The following is a 20,969-nucleotide window of genomic DNA, read 5'->3' on the forward strand; positions in this document are numbered from 1 at the left end:
CAGAGTATTCGATCACTGCATCCACATGTTCCCTCTCGCAGTTTTATTAATCCTCTGATTTTATGAACTTCCCGGCCACACCGCTCTCCCTTCACTTCCTGACATTTCTCTTTGTTTCTCCAACGCTCGTGCGAATCAGACCAATTAGAATAAAGCAAGCTGATGCGGCCACGCCCACCACTGACGCAAGACCACAGCGGGGGAAAGTTCTGGACGGACCACGTTTTTTCTGTTGCTTTTACTCGAATGTCCTACTGAAACTAATCTAAGTAAAAACACGTTTAATGAATACCTTTTGTATACAGATTTATTGAACAATATAACATATACAGCAGTCCTTAAATGTGGGGAAATAGGAAACGTTACGTTGGCCCGGAATGACTGAAGTAATTTTATGATAAAGTAAAACATTTATTTATAGTCATTTACATAGCCTATGTGGTTCCGCTTTCCCATTTATGTCCCATTTTCCAACTTGTTTGGTTATTTGTTGGTATTGTCCCCTTTCAGACCATCCTGGATCTTTGTTTCATTTCTACGGACTAATTCGGTCTCAGAGACATCAGTAGTCTACAGTTGGACTGGCGGCGTCGCTGGCTGACTCGCGGTTGGTGAGCTCGCGCAATGGAGAAACCTCTAGAACTGTCGCGAGGTGAACGGGGGCGTTACCTGCTTGAATATAAAGCGCGAGCGGCAGCTCGTGGAAGACACAGCGTTCACGGACAGGTAACTAACGCACGAGCGAGGAGGAGTAAACCAACGGCTTTAACAGGGCAAGTTGAGTACAAAGGAGAGAAGAAGTCCTTTTACCCTGAAGAGATCTCCTCCATGGTCCTGGTGAAAATGAAGGAAACTGCAGAGGCCTACCTGGGTCAGAAGGTAACCAACGCTGTTATTACTGTACCTGCCTACTTCAATGACTCTCAGAGGCAAGCAACCAAATTTGCTGGTGCGATTGCTGGGCTGAACGTCCTAAGGATAATCAATGAGCCCACAGCTGCAGCGATCGCCTACGGCCTGGACAAAGGCAAGCAGGGAGAGCGCAATGTGCTGATCTTTGACTTAGGAGGGGGTACGTTCGATGTGTCCATCCTGACTATTGAAGATGGCATCTTTGAGGTGAAAGCAACAGCAGGAGACACACACCTGGGTGGGGAGGACTTTGACAACTGCCTGGTCAACCATTTTGTGGAGGAGTTTAAGAGGAAGTGCAAGAAGGACATCAGCCAGAACAAGCGTGCACTGAGGAGATTGCGCACAGCCTGTGAGAGGGCCAAGAGAACCCTGTCCTCCAGCTCTCAGGCAAGCATCGAGATCGACTCCCTGTATGAGGGCATTGACTTCTACACTTCTGTTACCAGAGCACGTTTTGAGGAGCTGTGCTCTGACCTGTTCAGGGGAACACTGAATCCTGTGGAGAAAGCCCTTAGAGATGCCAAAATGGACAAATCCCAGATCCATGACATTGTCTTGGTTGGAGGTGCTACGAGAATCCCCAAAATCCAGAAACTTTTGCAGCCTTTCTTCAACGGCAAAGAGTTGAACAAAAGCATCAATCCAGATGAGGCAGTGGCTTCCGGTGCCGCAGTTCAGGCTGCCATCTTAATGGGCGACACATCTGGAAATGTCCAGGACCTGTTGCTGCTGAATGTGGCCCCGCTGTCTCTGGGCATGGAGACCGCAGGTGGAGTCATGACCGCTCTCATCAATGGCAACACCACCATCCCCACCAAGCAGACCCAGATCTTCAGCACATATGCAGACAACCAGCCCGGTGTTCTGATCCAGGTTTACGAAGGTGAAAGAGCCATGACAAAAGACAACAACCTGCTGGGGAAGTTTCAGCTGACGGGCCTCCCACCTGCACCTCGAGGAGTCCCTCAGATTGAGGTGACCTTTGACATTGACGCCAATGGCATTTTGAATGTGTCGGCAGTGGACAAAAGCACTGGCAAAGTGAACAAGATCACCATCACCAACGATAAGGGCAGGCTGAGCAAGGAGGAGATTGAGAGGATGGTGCAGGTTGCAGACAAATATAAGGCAGAGGATGACCTGCAGAGAGAGAAGATTGCTGCTAAGAACACTCTGGAGTCCTATGCCTTTAACATGAAGAACAGTGTGGAAGATGAGAACTTGAAGAACAACATCAGTGAGGATGACAAGAAGAAAGTCATTGAGAGGTGCAACCAAGCCATCATGTGGCTGGAGAACAACCAGCTGGCTGAAAAGGAGGAGTACGTACATCAGTTGAAGGAGCTGGAGAAGGTGTGCAACCCCATCATCGCCAAACTGTACCATGGAGGGATGCCAGCTGGAAGCTGTGGAGCTCAGGCCCGTGCCCGCTCAGGGGCCGGCACCCAGGGGCCCACTATTGAAGAGGTCGATTAGGGACGTGAACTTCTTGTATGGACTCAGAGTGCTCTTTTTGAATTAGTTTCTCCTGAAGAAAATGTTGTTGCCTGTATTGTTCAGTTGTGCTTCACAGCATGTGGAGAATTAGCTGATGTGGACAATAGCATCTTTTGTCATTGCTAGTGCATTAATAACGTTTAGAACCTTGTAACACTATCAATATGTGAGATTTGTCATTACAATGTTTTTCCAGTGAAACATTTTACAAAAAGGTAAATATTACGGTGTTGTAAATATTCATCTAAATATATTTTGATATTTATTGTTAATAAAATGATCTGGACAAAATGGCTTAAATTTGTGGTCTTGACAGTCCATAATGTAATCTTTCTTATGAAAATAAATATATTAAGAAGAAAAACTAAGGAAACATAAAAAACATTTTTAGCTTTTTGAGCTCATGAAATCTAATTAAATAAATGTAATTAAACTGAAATGGTGTGTTAGTCCTACAAATACTCAGCAGCACTATATGTGAAGCTCACATCACATTAAATTATATACCTTTTTTTTTTTTCATAATTGACCCCTTTTATGTTTCATCAGTGCTAGAAGGCATAATTTACTAATCACTATAGTTACAGGGGTGCATGTGTATGTGTGGTTTCTGCTGTACAATATACAATATAAAAAGAAGGAAAAACTTTATATTCACCGTATATAAAAGATAATAAATAATACTGGATTCTGTTATATTTTGTATGTAAAGTATAATAATAATGTAAAGATGCCCAAACAGAACACGTATTGCATCTGAGACAGAAAGTGCAGACTGCACCTGGAATCCACCAGAGCCAAACTGTAATGTGGACATTGTGTGGTCCAACTGTGGCCATGCAGATGATGATCATGAAGAAGGTAACTACTGTCATCCACTGCTTGAGGCTCACCTAACTTGGTGGTAAGCTACCATCAGACAGTATGCTTGCAGATGTAAATGCAGCAATAAGCACAATACCAACAACCTGTATAACTGAAACCAACAAACTGGTATATACCACTGCTATAGTTATGCTCAAGATCCTAGGATACAGTATACAAGCAACAGGCCACTTCCTCTGTGCCCCTTGAAATCGGAAACTTCAAACCAAGATAAAGCCAACTCGAAGTCAGCAAAATGACAGATCTTCAGAAGGGCATAAAGATCAAAGGTGGGGCCTGGTTACAGAAGAAATACAATGGGTGGCCCATAACTTAAGATCTAGTCTGGTAAACAAAGATCAAGAGGTCAAAAGAGAGGTCAAGACGCTTTTTATTGTCTTAGTAGCTATAAACATACAAATATAAATAATGTTCTTCCAGGACCGTGGTGCAGTACAAAAGGAGAACATAAGTGTAAACAATACATATGAAATACAATACCAATGTTAACATATAGGCAACAGCAACCAGTGCACAATACTATGGCATTTTAATAGATATGCGTACAGCATACAGCAGTCACTGAGGTAACAGCCAATACACTCATTTCAGAACACAGTATTGTTAAACGGAATCCAATATTTGTTGTAAGTCTCTGGGAGTTGAGAATTCTGATGGCAGGGGGGAAGAAACTGTTGCACAGTATGGCTGAAAACACCCACATGTTTTGTACCTATTCTGAGACTAACAGAGTTTGTGTGAGTGATGTGTGGGCTCATCTATAATGCTGGTAGCATTGAGAAATCAGCGTGTGTTGTAAATGTCCATGATGGAGGGGAGAGAGACCCTGAGGACCTTTTCGGCTGTTCATTCTATTCTCCTCGGGGTTTTGCCATCTGAGACAGAGCAATTCCCAAACCAGGTAGTGAAGCAGCTGCTCAGGATGCGCTCTATTGTAGAACATGGTGAGGATAGTGGTAGGGGGATGAGCTAGAAGTAGGAATTACTGCTGGGTTTTCTTGGCTATGGAGCTGGTTTTGAGGGTCCAGGTGAGGTTCTCTGCTAGGTGGACACCAATGAACTTGGTGCTTGTGATGATTTCCACAAAGGAGCTGATATTGATATTGACTGGATATTGATATTGACTGGAGATTGATCACCATGTACTTTCCTAAAGTCATCCACCATCTCTTTAGTTTTTTCCACATTCAGAGACAGTTTCTTGACTTTGCCACTGCACTTCCTCTCTGTATGCTGACTCATCATCCCGCTGATGAGACCCCCCACAGGCCTGTCATCAGTGAACTTGATGACGTGGTTCAAGCTGTGCATCTCTGCAGTTTTGGGTCAGCAAAGTGAACAACAGTGGACTGAGCACACAACACTATGGGTAACAGTGTTCAGTGTAGTGGTGCTGGAGACATTGATCCTGATCCAGACTGATGGGGATTTCCCAGTCAGAACAGCATTCTAACGTATGTGTCTTTTTGTTCAGATGGATAAGGGTCAGAGGAAGAGTTGGAGCAATTGCATCATCTGTTGAATGGCTGGGATGATATGGGAACTGTAGATAAACAACACTGGTGTGCAGTCTGTGGAGATACACAAAAGAAGAGACAGCCAAAAAGTAATGGCCTTGTTTGGGTTGGGTCCTTGCCTGAGCCTGGGTGGGTTGGCTGGCCCAGGGTGGTGGCCAGGTCCCCGCATATATTTAATACTAGTTCTGGTTGAAGCTCTGTTGTGTCAGTGCCTGACTGTATGTGCCCTTTTGGAGCCAAGCCAACATCATTATTTCTCATTAACATCACGTAGACTAGCATTAAGGTTCCGTTTCTTGTCCAGCATTAATGTTACTTGTCCTGTAATAGAATTGTAGAGAGAACAGGAACACAAGAGCATCAGCTAGAGAAGTGCTGTTACGCAAAAAAAAGAAAAAAAAGCCAAATAATAAAATGTAGACGTGCCGGTCCTGCGTACCAGTGAGTACCGGCCTACTTTGAGCTCTGAGTAGGAGAGACTGTTGGGGTGGCACCGATGAAGATGAAGAGGAGGACAGCAGTGATGAGCTTGATCAGTGAATAGTGATGAGATACTGATGCTTTACCATACAAAAGATGGAAAAGGAACCTATGTCAGAGAAACCAGGTATAGGTTACACTGAACATTCTGCATGCCTAAACAAAAAATATTTCATTGGGGGCTTCTTTTGGGTAAGACATTTTGTTGTTATTTCTAGATTTCATTTGCTGTTACATGTACCAGCACATGGGTGCCCATGGGTTTGTGTCCACAGGTGCAGACTGTGGAAAAGGGGGGTGATGACTTCCCTTTAAAGAGCTGGCCCCGGGTCCATGAAGATTGGCTTCATTCTCTTTTCAGACAGGAACTATGTCTCCTGGGAGCCCACATGCTCTTTTGGTCTCTCTCATAATAGAAATTTGTTGTGCTAGGCATTTCTGATTAGCATTTGACATTTTTTGTTGATCTGCAGAACACATAACATGTATAACCATTAATTGTTCATCAGTGGGTTTATAACATTTTATAAGTATTAATTGTTCATCAGTGGGTTTATAACATTTTATAACCATTAACTGTTCATCGGCCATTCCAGATTCTTGAACAGCACTCAGTATATTAGACTGTTCTCTAGTGCTTTCTGGAATCATCTAGCAGTTGGTGACATTTGCATGCACCAGATGTTTGTGTGCCAAGTTGTTTGAATAATGCAAACAACAAACAACTCTTAGCACCCAATGTTACACTATTACACTAAGATCTGTTACAATAACTATTATACTTCATTGTCAGTAGAAATGTTTTAGTATACAGCAAAACATAGGCTATGTGACTTAATGATTCTAAGACCATTTCAGTTCTTTCTAGTCTCATCATCATTAGGAAAGTGTTAGGTGCAGTGAGGAACTTAGTATTAGTAAGATAGCCTACATGTATTGGGAGACTCAACACTACAATGACAATGCTAAACAAATAGTTCAAAAAAAGCCAGAAATTAAATAGGTCTAAGAAAACATACAGAGAAGTGATGTGAGGTGATATCTGAGCATCATGTTCTTAGCAAATCAAACAAAGCAACTAAAATGAAAGCAAGCAGCTTATATTAATGTAATAAATGAGGCTCAGAGTGGTGAGAAGGATCCATATGCAGGTAAGGGGTTTTAACAAAAGGAGCACAAAACAGGGTACGGCCAAAAATCAAGGTCCAAAGGCAAAAACAGGGTCAAAACCAGAATGAACGCAGAGGAAAAAGGGGCAAATGTATGAGTCAAAAGTGAAAAAACACGAGTACAGTCCAAGGCACAAGAACAACAATAGCAGGTAGCAAACACTTGGCCGGGCTGTTCATCCTTGAACCAAGGACTGAGTCCTCTAGAGGCCTTTGACTGAGGCGCCTAGAGGCCTGTCAAAGAGGCCTCCTAAGGATTTATGCTGAAGCCTACAGAGCAGAGTAAAAGAAAACAAAAGTAACTGGGAAATGACCTGCACTATTTCTCCTTTTGATTGCTGATGTGGGTTTCTTTTTCATGAACATTCCTGATTCTGGTTTTAAAAAACGTTGCTTTACAAACATCGCTGTTATGTTTTGGAAGTTATTTACGGTTCCAGGCTAAACTAAAGTCAGTACGGGGCTGCCTATCCACGAATTCTCAGTGAGAAGGAATGAAGCCCAACAACGTCTCCTGATGTTCAGTGCTTACCACTCAGACAAAGGCAATTATCTTAGGATGGCAGGCCTAGTGAGACTAAGTGACTATCCTACCATGAAGCTTGTGAAGTGTTATTTAATACATTCCGTGAAATGTAGCAAATTAATTTGTATCCTAAAATTCGTGAAATATTTTTGATAAAACAGGTCAGTGAAATTAACTGATTTTCTTCTGAAATTAGTAGAGTCCTACTAATAAAGCGCTAGGCCTAATGGCACGGTCCATTATGACGTCACATCGTTGTGACATCACTATGTGGCTACAAAAAGGTATAAATACGGTCATTTCACGAGACAAGTTTTAAAGCTTTGAAACGTGTCCGATTTGAGGCAGGAACTTTCACCGTTGGTGTGTATACATACATTTACATAGATACTGTTAGCTAATTAATTTCTTCCATTAATTCTTATCTGTGGATAGACGGTATGCTACTTGACCTTATTTACGGATAAGCCGTTCACCCAGCGAGGTGGAGATTACAGGGCGTAAAGCAACACAGCACACGATAAAGGCAAACCGCCCGACTCCGTTCTGATCGTATCTGATCTTTTCGACTGGCTAACTGCTAGTGTAAGGTTTTATCCACCGGTCACAAGCTAAATTTTCCACAGGACCGTCCGTAAAATTTACGCCTAGACGGGAACAGGTGTATGTTCAGATTTCATAGGCAGCGTCTTTGGGAACAGTTTTAAACGTTGCGATAGCAGGGTGGCTGCGATGCAGACATCGTTGCAGTTCTTCTGATGTCTAGCTATAACAACGCAGGCCTGATTCAGAGACTTAGGAGCAAATTGGTAACCGAGGTAACCGTTGTTGTTACACTGCTTTGTTTAGAGGTCAGTGTGGTTTATATGAACTATGTAATTCGATTGATTTATGTATTTCACTGTCGGTGGGTTTTGTTTTGCTCTATACTTGGTAATCTAGTAGGAAACAGCGAACTATCTTGCCACAGTGAGTACGAGTAGCAATTTTGCTACGTAGCAGCGCAGGTTGCTTAGCAACGGTCATTATTACGCCTGTTAAATGGGCGCGTGCATCGCGACTGGTCTTGGTGAAACAAGCGTGTATTATTTCGTCATTGTGTCAACAAAATATTAGCGCGAACGTGTTCCGATTGTCATTAAGAAGATAATGCGATTAGATTTATAGACCAAAACAACTTCTTCATCGAATTATATGTTACAATTGACGCGAAATCAAGCTTGTAAGGAAATACTTATATTTTCTTAATACAATTTTAAGAAGTGTTGGGGATAAAATCACGCAGCTCAGATATTGGTAATTATTGGCATTTGTCTCGGGTATTTCCAAAGCTGTGCCTCATGAGCTGAAAACTAACTTTGTGGTTTACCATGTTACCCTGGTTTTAAACTGACACGGATTTTCGTTGAAACAGAATCCATCCTTTTACGTATAGAGTAGACATCGGCACCAACCCCCCACATCGCAGTGTGAGTATTCCTTTTCCACCTGGGACACCACAAGGCAGCGGATGAGGGGACGCCGGGAAAGTGGCCGAGGAAGACGAGGGAGGAGCAGCAGACACTGAAGGAGGCGAGAGATGCGGCAGCTTCTCCTGCACATGAGAGTAAATATCTATTTTCATCAAGCAGTCATTTTATGCATCATCTCTACTATAGGTTTTCTGTTTATCTGTCCGGAGTTGGTATTCTCAAAGCGTTCCAGTCTTAATACCATGGTAACCAGAATGAAGTCATTTTAATAACGCTTCCTTTAATATGTCAGAATAGTCTTGGCTTTGCAATGGGAAACATTCAATTTTGTGTAAGATACATAAGTAGCAGTCTGAGACTATAAACAAGAGACAACTCAAATTAATAGTGAATCTGAGAAGGTATGATGTTAGGAAGAACACACTTTAATAGCAAAAGCAAATCTATTCACAGCCACTTATATAAAAAACCCCATCTGTTTTCAACACACAATCAACGTTTTCAATCATGAAGCAAAGTGACGGGAATCGGGAACCAGTTCCAAATTGTCCAATCCATCACAATTATACGACGCCGAGATAAACACTTGTTTTTAGCAATGCTTTTCTGACAGTGGGTCAAACATCCTTTACTTTCATCCATATTAGACGAAGATGGACAGACTGTTGCTCCAGCCAGCTTCAAAACTTATCGTCAGCCCCAAGCTGAAAGCTCCGTCTCATGTTTGCTGCACAACAACGGGGAGTGAGCGTGCGGCAAGGGCGAACACATCAATGTGCCAGGCAGGCAGACAGGGAGGGAGGCAGGCAGAAAATGAGGGAGGGAGTCTAAGGAGGCAGGCAGACAGGAAAGAAGGGAGGGATGGAGGGAGGAAGGATGGGGAGGCAGGTATTCAGACAGATAGGCAAGGAGGGAGGGGAGCTGGGGAGTGAAGGAGAAAGGCAGGCAGGCAGGCAGTGAGGGAGGGAGGGTGGGGAAAGAGGAAGGGAGGTAGACTGGGGTTAGATGTGGCCAAATGAACAGCATGTATCATGAACCTCCGCGCGGAGTCTGGGTCTCCATGCTACTTGTCCAGTCACATGTATTGACACTGTCTCCCTGGAGTCTGGGTCTCTATTCAAATCTTCCAGCTCCAGGTGTCCCCAGCCTCCATCCGGAGTCTGGGTCTCCATTCAAATCCTCTGGCTGTATGTATCCCCAGCCTCCATCCGGAGTCTGGGTCTCCATGCTGCTTGTCCAGCCGCATGTATCGACACTGTCTCCCTGGAGTCTGGGTCTCTATTGAAATCCTCCAGCTCCGCATGTCCCCAGCCTCCACCAGGAGTCTGGGTCTCCATTCATATCCTCTGGCCATATGTATCCCCAGCCTCCATCTGGAGTCTGCGTCTCCATGCTGCTCATCCAGCCGCATGCTCACCAGGGTCTCCCTGGAGTCTGGGTCTCCATTCCAATCCTCTGGCTGTATGTATCCACAGCCTCTCCCTGGAGTCTGGGTTTCCATTCCAATTGTCTGGCCGCATGTATTCCCAGCCATCCGCTGGAGTATAGGTCACATGTTGCTTCTCTGGCTGCATGTATCCCCAGCCTCCCTCTCTTCCTACCACCCCAGCCTTCCCTCCCACCCTGTCTGCCTGCCTGCCTCACTCCCGCCCCAGCCTCTCTCACTCCCTCCCTACCTGCTTGCCTTCTTGCCTGCCTGCTTGCGTCCCCAGCCTCCCTCCCTCTCTCGCTGCTGGCCTCTCTTCGTCCCTAGCCTCCCTCACTCCATCCCTGCTTGCTTGCGTCCCTCCCTCTTGCCCTGCCTCCTCGGCCTTCCTTACTTACTTCCTGCCTGCCTGCCTGCTTGCCTCCCCAGCCTCCCTCCCTCCCTCCATGCATGCATGCATGCCTGCCTGCCTCACCCGCCTTCCTCCTTCCCTGCCTGCCTGTCTGCCCAGCCTCTCTCCCTCCTTGCCTGCCTGGTTACGGACCTCCAAACCCTGCCATCGCTGAGCTCAGTCAAGCAGGACGTCCCGTTCCCCAGGTAAATATGCTGCATTAGAGTAACATTAACACAATGTAGGCAGGCTTATCAACTTATTTCTCTGACTAAACGAAAATGAACACCGTGCAAACATCCTCTACTTTCATCCATATTAGACAAGGATGGACAGACTGTTGCTCCAGCCAGCTTCAAGACTCATCGTCAGCCCCCAGCTGAAAGCTCCGTCTCATGTTTTCTGCAGAACGATGGAGAGTGAGCGTGGCAAGGGTGAATGCTTCGCTGTGTCAGGCAGGCAGGGAGGAACGGAGGGAGGGAGGGAGGAAGGATGGGGAGGCAGGCATGCAGACAGATAGGCAAGGAGGGAGGGGAGCTGGGGAGTGAAGGAGAAAGGCAGGCAGGCAGTGAGGGAGGGAGGGTGGGGAAAGAGGAAGGGAGGTAGACTGGGGTTAGATGTGGCCAGCTGAACAGCATGTATCATGAACCTCCGCGCGGAGTCTGGGTCTCCATGCTGCTCGTCTGGCCGCATGTATCCACATAGGCTCCCCAGAGTCTGGGTGTCTATTCAAATACTCTGGCCGTATGTATCCCCAGGCTCCATCCGGAGTCTGAGTCTCCATGCTGCTTGTCCAGTTGCATGTATTGACACTGTCTCCCTGGAGTCTGGGTCTCTATTCAAATCTTCCAGCTCCGGGTGTCCCCAGCCTCCACCAGGAGTCTGGGTCTCAATTCAAATCCTCTGGCTGTATATATCCCCAGCCTCCATCTGGAATCTGGGTCTCCATGCTGCTCATCCAGCCGCATGCATCCCCAGGGTCTCCTTGGAGTCTGGGTCTCCATTCAAACATTCTGGCCGTATGTATCCCCAGCCTCCACCCAGAGTCTGGGACTCCATGCTGCTTGTCCAGCTGCATGTATCCCCAGTCTCTCCCTGGAGTCTGGGTCTCTATTCAAATCGTCCAGCTCTGGTTAAACCCGGCCTCCACCCGGAGTCTGGGTCTCCATTCTAATTGTCCAGCCGCATGTATTCCCTGCCTTCCCCTGGAGTACGGGTCACATGTTGCTCGTCTGGCTGCATGTATCCACATAGGCTCCCCAGAGTCTGGGTGTCTATTCAAATACTCTGGCCGTATGTATCCCCAGGCTCCATCCGGAGTCTGAGTCTCCATGCTGCTTGTCCAGTTGCATGTATTGACACTGTCTCCCTGGAGTCTGGGTCTCTATTCAAATCTTCCAGCTCCGGGTGTCCCCAGCCTCCACCAGGAGTCTGGGTCTCAATTCAAATCCTCTGGCTGTATATATCCCCAGCCTCCATCTGGAATCTGGGTCTCCATGCTGCTCATCCAGCCGCATGCATCCCCAGGGTCTCCTTGGAGTCTGGGTCTCCATTCAAACATTCTGGCCGTATGTATCCCCAGCCTCCACCCAGAGTCTGGGACTCCATGCTGCTTGTCCAGCTGCATGTATCCCCAGTCTCTCCCTGGAGTCTGGGTCTCTATTCAAATCGTCCAGCTCTGGTTATACCCGGCCTCCACCCAGAGTCTGGGTCTCCATTCTAATTGTCCAGCCGCATGTATTCCCTGCCTTCCCCTGGAGTACGGGTCACATGTTGCTTGTCTGGCTGCATGTATCCCCAGCATCCTTCTCTTCCTACCACCCCAGCCTTCCCTCCCACCCTGTCTGCCTGCCTGCCGCACTCCCACCCCAGCCTCTCTCACTCCCTCCCTAGCTGCTTGCCTTCTTGCCTGCCTGCTGGCCTCCCTTCCTCCCCTGCCTCCCTCACTCCCTCCCTGCTTGCTTGCCTGTATGTCTCTCCAGCCTCCCTCTCTGCCTCCTCGGCCTCCCTCAGTTCCTGCCTACTTGCCTGCTTTCCTCCACAGCCTTCCTCCCTCTTTCCCTGCCAGCTTCCCAGCCTCCCTTGCTCCCTCCTCAGCCTCCCTCCCTCTCTCCCTACTGTCCTCCCTGCTTGCCGCACTCCCACCCCAGCCTCTCTCCCTCCCTCCCTACCTGTTTGCCTCCCCAGCCTCCCTCCTTCTCTCTCTGATGGCCTCCCTTCCTCCCCTGCCTCCCTCACTCCTCCCCTGCTTGCTTGCCTGTATGCCTCTTTAGCCTCCCTCTCTGCCTCCTCGGCCTCCCTCAGTTCCAGCCTACCTGCCTGCTTGCATGCCTGCCTGCCTCTGCAGCCTTCCTCCCTCCATTCCAACTTTCCTCCCTCTTTCCCTGCCTGCCTATCTGTCTGCCTCCCCAGCCCCACTCCCTCTATCCCTACCTGCCTCCCCAGCCTCTCTCCCTCCTTGCCTGCCTGCATGCGGACCTCCCAAGCCTGCCATCGCTGAGCTCAGTCACGCAGGACGTCCCGTTCCCCAGGTAAATATGCTGCATTAGAGTAACATTAACACAATGTAGGCAGGCTTATCAAGTTATTTCTCTGACTAAATGAAAATAAACATTGTGCAAACATCCTCTACTTTCATCCATTTTAGACAAGGATGGACAGACTGTTGCTCCAGCCAGCTTCAAGACTCATCGTCAGCCCCCAGCTGAAAGCTTCGTCTCATGTTTTCTGCGTAACGATGGAGAGTGAGCGTGGCAAGGGTGAATGCTTCACTGTGTCAGGCAGGCAGGGAGGGAGGCAGGCAGAGAGAAAGAAAGGGAGGGAAGGAGGCAGGAGACAGGAAGGGAGGGAGGGAGGAAGTATGGGGAGGCAGGCATGCAGACAGATAGGCAAGGAGGGAGGGGAGCTGGGGAGTGAAGGAGAAAGGCAGGCAGTGAGGGAGGGAGGGTAGGGAAAGAGCAAGGGAGGAAGACTGGGGTTAGATTTGGCCAAATGAACAGCATGTATCATGAACCTCCGCGCGGAGTCTGGGTCTCCATGCTGCTCGTCCAGCCACATGTATCCACAGAGTCTCCCCAGAGTCTGTGTGTCTATTCAAATACTCTGGCCGTATGTATCCCCAGGCTCCATCCGGAGTCTGAGTCTCCATGCTGCTTGTCCAGTTGCATGTATTGACACTGTCTCCCTGGAGTCTGGGTCTCTATTCAAATCTTCCAGCTCCGGGTGTCCCCAGCCTCCACCAGGAGTCTGGGTCTCAATTCAAATCCTCTGGCTGTATGTATCCCCAGCCTCCATCTGGAATATGGGTCTCCATGCTGCTCATCCAGCCGCATGCATCCCCAGGGTCTCCTTGGAGTCTGGGTCTCCATTCAAACCTTCTGGCCGTATGTATCCCCAGCCTCCACCCAGAGTCTGGGACTCCATGCTGCTTGTCCAGCTGCATGTATCCCCAGTCTCTCCCTGGAGTCTGGGTCTCTATTCAAATCGTCCAGCTCTGGTTATACCCGGCCTCCACCCGGAGTCTGGGTCTCCATTCTAATTGTCCAGCCGCATGTATTCCCAGCCTTCCCCTGGAGTACGGGTCACATGTTGCTTGTCTGGCTGCATGTATCCCCAGCATCCTTCTCTTCCTACCACCCCAGCCTTCCCTCCCACCCTGTCTGCCTGCCTGCCGCACTCCCACCCCAGCCTCTCTCACTCCCTCCCTACCTGCTTGCCTTCTTGCCTGCCTGCTGGCCTCCCTTCCTCCCCTGCCTCCCTAGCCTTCCTCCCTCTATCCCTGCCAGCTTCCCAGTCTCCCTCCCTCTCTCCCTGCTGGCCTCCCTGCCTGCCGCACTCCCACCCCAGCCTCTCTCACTCCCTCCCTACATGCTTGCCTCCCAGCCTTCCTCCCTCCCCAGCTTCCCTCCCTCTCTCCCTGATGGCCTCCCTTCCTCCCCTGCCTCCCTCACTCCCCCCCCCTGCTTGCTTGCCTGTATGCCTCTTTAGCCTCCCTCTGTGCCTCCTCGGCCTCCCTCAGTTCCTGCCTACCTGCCTCCCCAGCTTCCCTCCCTCCCTCCCTCCCTACCCGCTTGCATGCCTGCCTGCCTCTGCAGCCTTCCTCCCTCCATTCCTACCTCCCTCCCTCTTTCCCTGCATGCCTGTCTGTCTGCCTCCCCAGCCTTCCTCCTTGCCTGCCTGCCTGTCTCCCCAGCCTCTCTCCCTCCTTGCCTGCCTGCATGCGGAACTCCCAAGCCTGCCATCGCTGAGCTCAGTCACGCAGGATGTCCTGTTCCCCAGGTAAATATGCTGCATTAGAGTAACATTAATGCCATGCAGGCAGGCTTATCAGGTTATTTCTTTGACTAAATGAAAATGGACACTGTGCAACCATCCTCTACTTTCATCCATATTAGATGAGGATGGACAGATTGGCATCACTGTGCCCATCACAGATGAAGAGGAGGAAGAGGACTACACTCAGATCACTATGATCATGTGGCCTGAATTAAAACATGAAGCTTCAATAAAGCCAACTAAACCATTAAACTAAACCGTTTGATTGTACTACTACTACTACTAGTACTACTACTACTACTAATAATAATAATAATAAGTAAACTTTAGTTGTATAGGGCTTTTCAAAACTTCAGAACAAAATAGTACACACAAGATAAAAAACAGTACAAACATAATGGTAATGCAGTGGATAATAAAATCATAGAACATAAAACCTGATCAAATTGAGTACAATATAAACAGTGAAATAAAAGTTGCAAGATGGATAAAACTACACAGATTTACAATATAAAAAATATTTATGGTCCATGTAATTTTCAGATGCCCAAACTGATGGAGTTTGCAGATCTGCACTCTTCTAAACTATTTAGAATGAAACAGCTCAAAATCATTTATGACAAGCCCCACCCGGCAATCCCCACCCGCCAATCCTGCCTCTCTTCACATATACTCAGCAGCAGTATATGTGAAGCTCACGTCATATTAAATATATGTTTTTTTTTGTTTGTTTGTTTGTTTTTTTAATTAATTGACCGCCTTTATGCTTCTTCAGTGCTACAAGAGTCATGATTTACTAATGACTAGTTACAGGGGTGCATGTGCATGTGTGGTTTCTGCTGTATGGAAGCAGTTATGCATTTGGAACAACACCACGACTTTTAATTTAGCCTTCTTAAATGTGTCAGTGATGACAAGAACTGGTTGTCAGTGATGACAAGAACATTTCACCTTATATGTCTTGTTCAGTGGTGGTCAGGTTTCAGCCTTCCTTACTTTGGCCATATCTCTGAGTACTGAACACCTTGTACTTCTGGGCACTCCAGATAGGTTGCAGTTCTGGAATATGACAGCACTGGAGGATAATTGGTTCCTGGTCGCTGCACTTTTGATTCTTCTCAAATCTTTGGCAGTTAATTTCCGTCTTTTTTTCTCAACACGTTTCTTGCGACCCTGTTGACTATTTGCAACAAAACCTTTGAGGGTTCTGTGATCACGCCCCAACAGCTTAGCAATTTTAAGAGTGCTACATCCCTCTGAAACACTTTTTGCAATTTTTGACTTTTCAGAGTCAGTTAAATCTTTTTTGGCCCATTTTTGGCCCTGAAAATCTACACCCTGGTACTGATGTTAGGCAGTCAGACTTGTGTTCCTAATTCAAACTGTGACCTTTCATACTACATATTTGTAGCCAGTACCCATAAACCATTTTTGTAAGAAACACAGTGCTGTTAGCTTGATTAGTAGAGTGGGTATGATGTCAGCCAGAAGGACCGCCTGAAGACAGAGAGAAGAATTATAGCATATGACAGAACAGACACAATAATAGGTCTGTAAGCATACCAACACATCTTTACAATAAGCCAATTAACTTGCATCATGGCACAGTTCAAAAAAAGAAAATAACTAGCACATGTAATGACAGTGTGTTGATAAAACTATCAGGGTATGGGACACATACAGGATGCATCATTCGTTTCTGTGCATGCGAGAGACTTACTGCAGTTGACACAGGGTTGCAGTCATAGCGACTCGAGTTGCTGCTGTTTCCACTCTTTGTTTGCTGCAGACCTGGTGCTGGAGTCTACAAAATACACAGGGCAACACACTCAGCCAACTCAGCATGTACCCTCTGCTACCAGGCAACTTCATCAGCATTTATGGCATTTATCAGATGGCTCTTTTCCAGAACAGCTTACAAAAGTGCTTCAGTGCATTTCCTGTACAGATAGCCACACTGAGGTAGGCATTCAGTATGAGAAATTTTAGATGCCATTTATTAATTTTATTCTGGCAAATTAAATTATTTATTGTAATTGTGTGACAAGATCATTTTTCTGCAGGCAACTAGGCACACTGTAATACAGGCAGACAAGCATATACAGACCTATAATTTGCACGCACTGTTGTGTTCTGAGATTCCTGTTGTTTTAAAATGTCTTGGGCAGCACTCAGCATAACCACGTAGGCAAAGTTATTACACAGTCCCAGTAGCCCACACACACACACACACACACACACACACACACACACACACACACACACACACAGAGAGAGAGAGAGAGAGAGAGAGAGAGAGAGAGAGAGGTAAAGGGTTGAGTTTACTCAAATATAATCAGTAATGTTCACATAACCAACAACACTCCCTCACACAAATTACTGCTTTCCTCATCCATTTAGTTAGCTAGCTAGTTATCTGACTAGTGGAACACACTAAACAAAATCGGCTTTGATTCCTCAACCGGTGTCAAGATCTGCTACCTAAGGACACATCATCAATCTCATGACACGTACCAGACAGTTCAGTTAGCTAGCTTGCTACTGTTTGGCTAAACATCAACTTACCAAACATAGCTAATGTTAGCTACTTACCCTCACTAACGGTATCAGGATCAGCATCAACACTCTCTGATATGTTCATGACAAATGCTGTAAAACCGATAACTGACACGTCTGACGGTGTTGATATCTAGCTACTGCTAACTAGCTAACCTAGTTATAGGTAAGAAATAGCTAAGCTACTTAATGTGAAATTCTGATTTCTTTGAGGAATTCAGTAAAGGTTAACGCCATAGATATGTAAGATGCTGGCATGCTCCATGAGACGGAAGATGTATATCTAAGCAGTCCCGAGGAGGACAATGAGCAGCCTTCAACATCTGAGGCAGGTAACTTTGGGTCATTTCGTGCCAAATCCCCTTAGGAGAAAAGGTTTCGTTAGTGAGGTCAGGTAAGATCATGTAGGTGTATGCCAGTGTTTTAGGTCTTTTTTCCCCAAAAATTGGGAATGAAAAAAGTCACAATTAGTATTTGTTTTCCTCACCAGGTCCACAAAGTTAGTGACGTTCAGGGGCCTTGTTCCCGTTCCAAAACGAGAGCGGGATCAGCATACGAGATAAACTGCCCACCGTCTACCTCACAAGTACAGAGCATATCAACTATATAAGCACATAGAAACCCAAATAATTCGTCTTTGACGAATTCACATATGTAATTATGGCATATTACTGAGTCAAAATAAGCTAAGGGATAGTTTCGCTTCTTTAAAATCAAAAAGCAAAATTGCTTTTCATTCTTCCTCTTTCTGTTATGAGCAACTCATAACAGTTCCGTATGTCAGGTATTCAAGCGCATGTGGCCTAGCAAAAGTAGGAACCCCTTGGAATGATCTGAAAATCTCAGGTAGTGTCTGTACTGAATAATAAATATTTATCAATAAGAATTTATACAGTCCAGTGATTTCCATCTTCAGCGTAGGGAGTGGCAGGCCATGGCGAAGGGCGGGCTGAAGACCAACCCTTCGCGTTGCCATGGCCACGTGTCTTTGTTTTGGTTTTGTCTCCTGCTTGCCATGTGAATGTGTTTCCCTCTCTAATGACCCAGAGTATTCGATCACTGCATCCACATGTTCCCTCTCGCAGTTTTATTAATCCTCTGATTTTATGAACTTCCCGGCCACACCGCTCTCCCTTCACTTCCTGACATTTCTCTTTGTTTCTCCAACGCTCGTGCGAATCAGACCAATTAGAATAAAGCAAGCTGATGCGGCCACGCCCACCACTGACGCAAGACCACAGCGGGGGAAAGTTCTGGACGGACCACGTTTTTTCTGTTGCTTTTACTCGAATGTCCTACTGAAACTAATCTAAGTAAAAACACGTTTAATGAATACCTTTTGTATACAGATTTATTGAACAATATAACATATACAGCAGTCCTTAAATGTGGGGAAATAGGAAACGTTACGTTGGCCCGGAATGACTGAAGTAATTTTATGATAAAGTAAAACATTTATTTATAGTCATTTACATAGCCTATGTGGTTCCGCTTTCCCATTTATGTCCCATTTTCCAACTTGTTTGGTTATTTGTTGGTATTGTCCCCTTTCAGACCATCCTGGATCTTTGTTTCATTTCTACGGACTAATTCGGTCTCAGAGACATCAGTAGTCTACAGTTGGACTGGCGGCGTCGCTGGCTGACTCGCGGTTGGTGAGCTCGCGCAATGGAGAAACCTCTAGAACTGTCGCGAGGTGAACGGGGGCGTTACCTGCTTGAATATAAAGCGCGAGCGGCAGCTCGTGGAAGACACAGCGTTCACGGACAGGTAACTAACGCACGAGCGAGGAGGAGTAAACCAACGGCTTTAACAGGGCAAGTTGAGTACAAAGGAGAGAAGAAGTCCTTTTACCCTGAAGAGATCTCCTCCATGGTCCTGGTGAAAATGAAGGAAACTGCAGAGGCCTACCTGGGTCAGAAGGTAACCAACGCTGTTATTACTGTACCTGCCTACTTCAATGACTCTCAGAGGCAAGCAACCAAATTTGCTGGTGCGATTGCTGGGCTGAACGTCCTAAGGATAATCAATGAGCCCACAGCTGCAGCGATCGCCTACGGCCTGGACAAAGGCAAGCAGGGAGAGCGCAATGTGCTGATCTTTGACTTAGGAGGGGGTACGTTCGATGTGTCCATCCTGACTATTGAAGATGGCATCTTTGAGGTGAAAGCAACAGCAGGAGACACACACCTGGGTGGGGAGGACTTTGACAACTGCCTGGTCAACCATTTTGTGGAGGAGTTTAAGAGGAAGTGCAAGAAGGACATCAGCCAGAACAAGCGTGCACTGAGGAGATTGCGCACAGCCTGTGAGAGGGCCAAGAGAACCCTGTCCTCCAGCTCTCAGGCAAGCATCGAGATCGACTCCCTGTATGAGGGCATTGACTTCTACACTTCTGTTACCAGAGCACGTTTTGAGGAGCTGTGCTCTGACCTGTTCAGGGGAACACTGAATCCTGTGGAGAAAGCCCTTAGAGATGCCAAAATGGACAAATCCCAGATCCATGACATTGTCTTGGTTGGAGGTGCTACGAGAATCCCCAAAATCCAGAAACTTTTGCAGCCTTTCTTCAACGGCAAAGAGTTGAACAAAAGCATCAATCCAGATGAGGCAGTGGCTTCCGGTGCCGCAGTTCAGGCTGCCATCTTAATGGGCGACACATCTGGAAATGTCCAGGACCTGTTGCTGCTGAATGTGGCCCCGCTGTCTCTGGGCATGGAGACCGCAGGTGGAGTCATGACCGCTCTCATCAATGGCAACACCACCATCCCCACCAAGCAGACCCAGATCTTCAGCACATATGCAGACAACCAGCCCGGTGTTCTGATCCAGGTTTACGAAGGTGAAAGAGCCATGACAAAAGACAACAACCTGCTGGGGAAGTTTCAGCTGACGGGCCTCCCACCTGCACCTCGAGGAGTCCCTCAGATTGAGGTGACCTTTGACATTGACGCCAATGGCATTTTGAATGTGTCGGCAGTGGACAAAAGCACTGGCAAAGTGAACAAGATCACCATCACCAACGATAAGGGCAGGCTGAGCAAGGAGGAGATTGAGAGGATGGTGCAGGTTGCAGACAAATATAAGGCAGAGGATGACCTGCAGAGAGAGAAGATTGCTGCTAAGAACACTCTGGAGTCCTATGCCTTTAACATGAAGAACAGTGTGGAAGATGAGAACTTGAAGAACAACATCAGTGAGGATGACAAGAAGAAAGTCATTGAGAGGTGCAACCAAGCCATCATGTGGCTGGAGAACAACCAGCTGGTTGTAAAGGAGGAGTACGTACATCAGTTGAAGGAGCTGGAGAAGGTGTGCAACCCCATCATCGCCAAACTGTACCATGGAGGGATGCCAGCTGGAAGCTGTGGAGCTCAGGCCCGTGCCCGCTCAGGGGCCGGCACCCAGGGGCCCACTATTGAAGAGGTCGATTAGGGACGTGAACTTCTTGTATGGACTCAGAGTGCTCTTTTTGAATTAGTTTCTCCTGAAGAAAATGTTGTTGCCTGTATTGTTCAGTTGTGCTTCACAGCATGTGGAGAATTAGCTGATGTGGACAATAGCATCTTTTGTCATTGCTAGTGCATTAATAACGTTTAGAACCTTGTAACACTATCAATATGTGAGATTTGTCATTACAATGTTTTTCCAGTGAAACATTTTACAAAAAGGTAAATATTACGGTGTTGTAAATATTCATCTAAATATATTTTGATATTTATTGTTAATAAAATGATCTGGACAAAATGGCTTAAATTTGTGGTCTTGACAGTCCATAATGTAATCTTTCTTATGAAAATAAATATATTAAGAAGAAAAACTAAGGAAACATAAAAAACATTTTTAGCTTTTTGAGCTCC

General features: G+C 46.6%; 2 protein-coding genes across 2 annotated transcripts; both read left to right on the forward strand.

Annotated features, from left to right (window-relative positions):
- The first annotated feature begins 624 nt into the window (after window positions 1-624).
- LOC145653867 (heat shock 70 kDa protein-like) lies at window positions 625-2,533 on the forward strand. The gene has a single exon (XM_081708472.1). It carries the CDS (start codon window positions 625-627, stop codon window positions 2,389-2,391), a length of 1,767 nt encoding a protein of 588 aa, XP_081564598.1. The 3' UTR covers window positions 2,392-2,533.
- Window positions 2,534-18,777: 16,244 nt separating this feature from the next.
- On the forward strand, window positions 18,778-20,686 carry LOC145653868 (heat shock 70 kDa protein-like). The gene has a single exon (XM_081708478.1). The coding sequence runs from the start codon at window positions 18,778-18,780 to the stop codon at window positions 20,542-20,544; it is 1,767 nt and encodes a 588-aa protein (XP_081564604.1). The 3' UTR covers window positions 20,545-20,686.
- The last annotated feature ends 283 nt before the right edge of the window (window positions 20,687-20,969 follow it).

The sequence above is a fragment of the Electrophorus electricus genome, chromosome 3, assembly GCF_041902795.1.
Source record: "Electrophorus electricus isolate QZ-2024a chromosome 3, ASM4190279v1, whole genome shotgun sequence".
Lineage (NCBI taxonomy): Eukaryota > Metazoa > Chordata > Actinopteri > Gymnotiformes > Gymnotidae > Electrophorus > Electrophorus electricus.

What these genes read in the sequence shown, in the direction of transcription:
- LOC145653867 (XM_081708472.1), top strand. Translation starts at nt 625, where the DNA reads ATGGAGAAACCTCTAGAACTGTCGCGAGGTGAACGGGGGCGTTACCTG.
- LOC145653868 (XM_081708478.1), top strand. Translation starts at nt 18,778, where the DNA reads ATGGAGAAACCTCTAGAACTGTCGCGAGGTGAACGGGGGCGTTACCTG.